Source organism: Notothenia coriiceps, unplaced genomic scaffold (assembly GCF_000735185.1).
Source record: "Notothenia coriiceps isolate Sejong01 unplaced genomic scaffold, NC01 NC01_scaffold00020948, whole genome shotgun sequence".
NCBI classification, from domain to species: Eukaryota; Metazoa; Chordata; class Actinopteri; order Perciformes; family Nototheniidae; genus Notothenia; species Notothenia coriiceps.
The window spans coordinates 27711-31246 of record NW_011353649.1 but is presented as its reverse complement, the minus strand read 5'-3'; the positions used below and the strand labels follow the sequence as shown (position 1 = coordinate 31246).

At 45.4% G+C, this 3536-nt stretch overlaps 1 protein-coding gene across 1 annotated transcript in view; it reads right to left on the bottom strand.

Annotated features, from left to right (window-relative positions):
• Nucleotides 1–1829: 1829 nt before the first annotated feature.
• Nucleotides 1830–3536, bottom strand: part of LOC104953009 (metal transporter CNNM1-like) — a gene marked incomplete at its 3' end in the record, with an annotated part of 11979 nt that continues 10272 nt past the window's right edge. The window contains exons 5-7 of the mRNA XM_010779929.1: nucleotides 2686–2826; nucleotides 2025–2194; nucleotides 1830–1939 (exon numbers count right to left, since the gene is read on the bottom strand). Of these exons, the coding sequence (XP_010778231.1) occupies nucleotides 1830–1939; nucleotides 2025–2194; nucleotides 2686–2826 (421 nt within the window). The remainder of the gene's footprint in view (nucleotides 1940–2024; nucleotides 2195–2685; nucleotides 2827–3536) is intronic.

Here is a 3536-nt window from a genome sequence, read left to right as displayed (position 1 = left end):
TTGGTTTCTCATACAGCATCTCTGTAGAGTATGTGTATTCACTCTCTGTCCTACACGGCTTGTTGGAGCTCCTGCCCCCCCACCTGTGAGCCCACTATGCTCTGATTGGTCGGGACGTTGCGAGGCTCGTTGCGAGGCTTGTTGCTGCTGCGAGGAGCGGACAGGTTTCCGGGTCGGTGATACAGCGAGACACAGCAAAACTCATCCGGAGCACACACAAACACTCACAGCCGAAGTAAAAACGATAAGTGTGGCTTGATATTGAGGAAGAAAAAGGTTTATAACGCTGTGAGAATGGGTCTGCGGAGAGCATTTCTCCACCATCCCAACACGTCTACTACCAGCGTTCAGGGAGCTCTATGCAAGTCAATGGGACTCCCTGTTAGTTAGCCAAGGGATCCTGGTGTGTAAGGAGCTCCGCAGATTGGTCCATTTGGGCGTTCTGGGGCAGCATAGACAGGTCTTCTCTGTGTTAGAGTTTTACTCGCTACAGGGTGCGCTTTGAGGGTTTGTGACTCTGCAGACCGTTTACATGCAGAAAAAGTTACATAACACACAAGGGGACGGGTAATAACCAGAAAAGCATGACATGGGTCCTTTCAAAATGTTATTCATTTCAAATGTCTTTACTCTCTTGANTAGTCACTTTACCGGCATACTGTAACCCTGGAAATTCTATTCCCTGTCCCACAGGTCTCTAATTTCTAAAGCCTTTACAAATTATTTTTTCCTTTTCTAACTGGTGATATTATATGTAGAATAATCAGGATTTCACCTGGCTGTACAGGGTTTACACCGAACAAAATAAGAGTAGTAACAGCTCTCGACAAAATACGACCGACAGATCAGATTACGTTTGTATCTATTTAGAAATTTTGTAGTAAAAAACACGGTCGACGAGACACCGGACTTGTATGCACCACAAACAAACATTTACACGTGTTTGCGTTCTGATTTTTGGGACTAGTCGTTGCAGTAGGACACGGTTCATACACAATAGTCCACTTCCCTCAAGACCGTCGGAGAGCTCGGGGAAGGACTCAACCTACTTCACGAGTCACTTAATAACACCCGCCTGTGTGTGTGGCTACTAGAATAGATTTATATTGTTCAATGTTCCAAACTCACATTGGTTTCTCATACAGCATCTCTGTATAGTATGTGTATTCACTCTCTGTCCTACACGGCTTGTTGGAGCTCCGTCCCCGCCCCTCCCTGTGAGCCCACTGTGCTCTGATTGGTCGGGACGTTGCGAGGCTCGTTGCGAGGCTTGTTGCTGCTGCGAGGAGCGGACAGGTTTCCGGGTCGGCGATACAACTCATTCTGAGCTCACACAAACACTCACATGTAACTTAGTTACATAACACACAAGGGGACGGGTAATAACCGGAAAAGCATGACATGGGTCCTTTCAAAATGTTATTCATTTCAAATGTCTTTACTTTCTTGAGTTTGGGTTTTCTCTGGTTTTGCTTGTGTACATTTCTTGTGGATTTGAACGTTGAATATTATGTTTACACCTTCAAGTAAAACAGCCGCTGAGGCACCAGTTAGCGCATCTTACCAGGGTTCAATGATCCAGTTAAGAGTCCTTTCTTTGCATTGATGCAATGAAATGCTTTTATTACAATTATTACTGCCTTTCTCAGTGGTACAAACACATTGTTTTCTTTTTACACGTGCCATTTCTCTAATAAAGATATTATTGGGATGTATACAATTGGGAATCGTTTTTGTTGCAGGTAAAGTCTGTGGTGTTGTTTGTTGGATTTGTTTGGACATCAGGGAGCAGTTTGTAATCGGAAAATGTCGCGTAAGAATATAAAGACATCAGCGTGTGATCTCTACCTGTTGACATGATGGAGGGAACCCCAAAGTAAGAGAAAGCTCCGTTCTCAAACTTCAGCGCCTCCTTTCCGAACTCCACCTCCACTCGACCCTGACGGTGAAACACAGAACGTGTGCTGATCAGAATCTGTCTGAGAAACAACAGCAACATGTTTTTACAGCAGAATTAAAGTCACCTGCAGCACGAGGATGAAGTGGTCCACCGGTTTGTTGCGCTGGAACAGGAAGTGATGCGGCGATCGTTTGTTCTTCTCGTTGAACTTGAGTTCCTGAACGACGCTCGGGTGTTTGATCAGCCTCAGCAGGATCTTCTCTGAGATGTGAGCGGGTTTGAAGGGCTCCACCTCTACAGGAGGGAGGAGAGGAATGCTTTTATGGCACAATATTGTCTGTCCTAACTTCCTTAAAACAAATGTTCAAATCCTACAGAAATGTGACAGAAACAGAAATTGTAAACATTTTTGCAAGATCAGCAACTTTTTAAATCTTTAACCAGGTCTCTGTTATACTGATATGGAAAATTAAGATTGCATATAGTTAATATATGAATATGCATTTCCATCAGGATTTTACGACATCTTCAAATGTAACTCCCGAATGATTCAAATAATACTTGTGATCGGTTTGTAATCCCTTAAAGAACCAAGACTATGAGATTTAATAAAACCCTCAATTCAAATGTCTCTCTATGAGGAAGTGTTTATCCACAAAGTAATCACTGACACAGAGCAGCGATCTGATTGGCTGTTACCTGTGGACAGGAAGCACAGAGCAGCGATCTGATTGGCTGTTACCTGTGGACAGGAAGCACAGAGCAGCGATCTGATTGGCTGTTACCTGTGGACAGGAAGCGGTGCGTGGCCATGAGCAGCTGAGGAGAAATGTTCACTTTCATCTCGTTTTCCGACAGCTTGAAGATGGAGAAGTCCTGCTGCTTCCTCTCATGGTGAGAAACACGGCGCTTAGTACGGTTATCAGCTGACAGAACACACACACACACACACACACACACACACACACACACACACACACACACACACACACACACACACACATTTATATTGCATATGCAAAACTTTTATCAGGAAGGGGGGCTGACATTGTGGGGCATATAAAAGGTTGTGAATAGGTGGTGTGTGTGTGTGTCCTGTGTGTATGTGTGTGTGTGCTGTGTGTGTGTGTGTGTGTGTGTGTGTGTGTGTGTGTGTGTGTGTGTGTGTGTGTGTGTGTGTGTGTGTGTGTGTGTGTGTGTGTGTGTGTGTGTGTGTGTGTGTGTGTGTGTGTGTGTGTGTGTGTGTGTGTGTGTGTGTGTGTGTGTGTGTGTGTGTGTGTGTGTGTGTGTGTGGTGTGTGTGTGTGTGTGTGTGTGTGTGTGTGTGTGTGTGTGTGTGTGTGTGTGTGTGTGTGTGTGCCTGTGTGTGTGTGTCTGTGTGTGCCTGTGTGTGTCTGTGTGTGTATGGGGGGGGGGGGGGGGTGTGTGTGTGTGTGTGTGTGTGTGTGTGTGTGTGTGTGTGTGTGTGTGTGTGTGTGTGCGCGTGTGTGTGTGTGTCTGTGTGTGCGTGTGTGTGTGTGTGTGTGTGTGTGTGTGTGTGTTTCTGTGTGTGTATCTGTGTGTGTGTGTGTGTGTGTGTGTGTGTGTGTACATACTGTAGAGGTCAGTCTCGTCCAGGATCTCTGACTTGATGATCT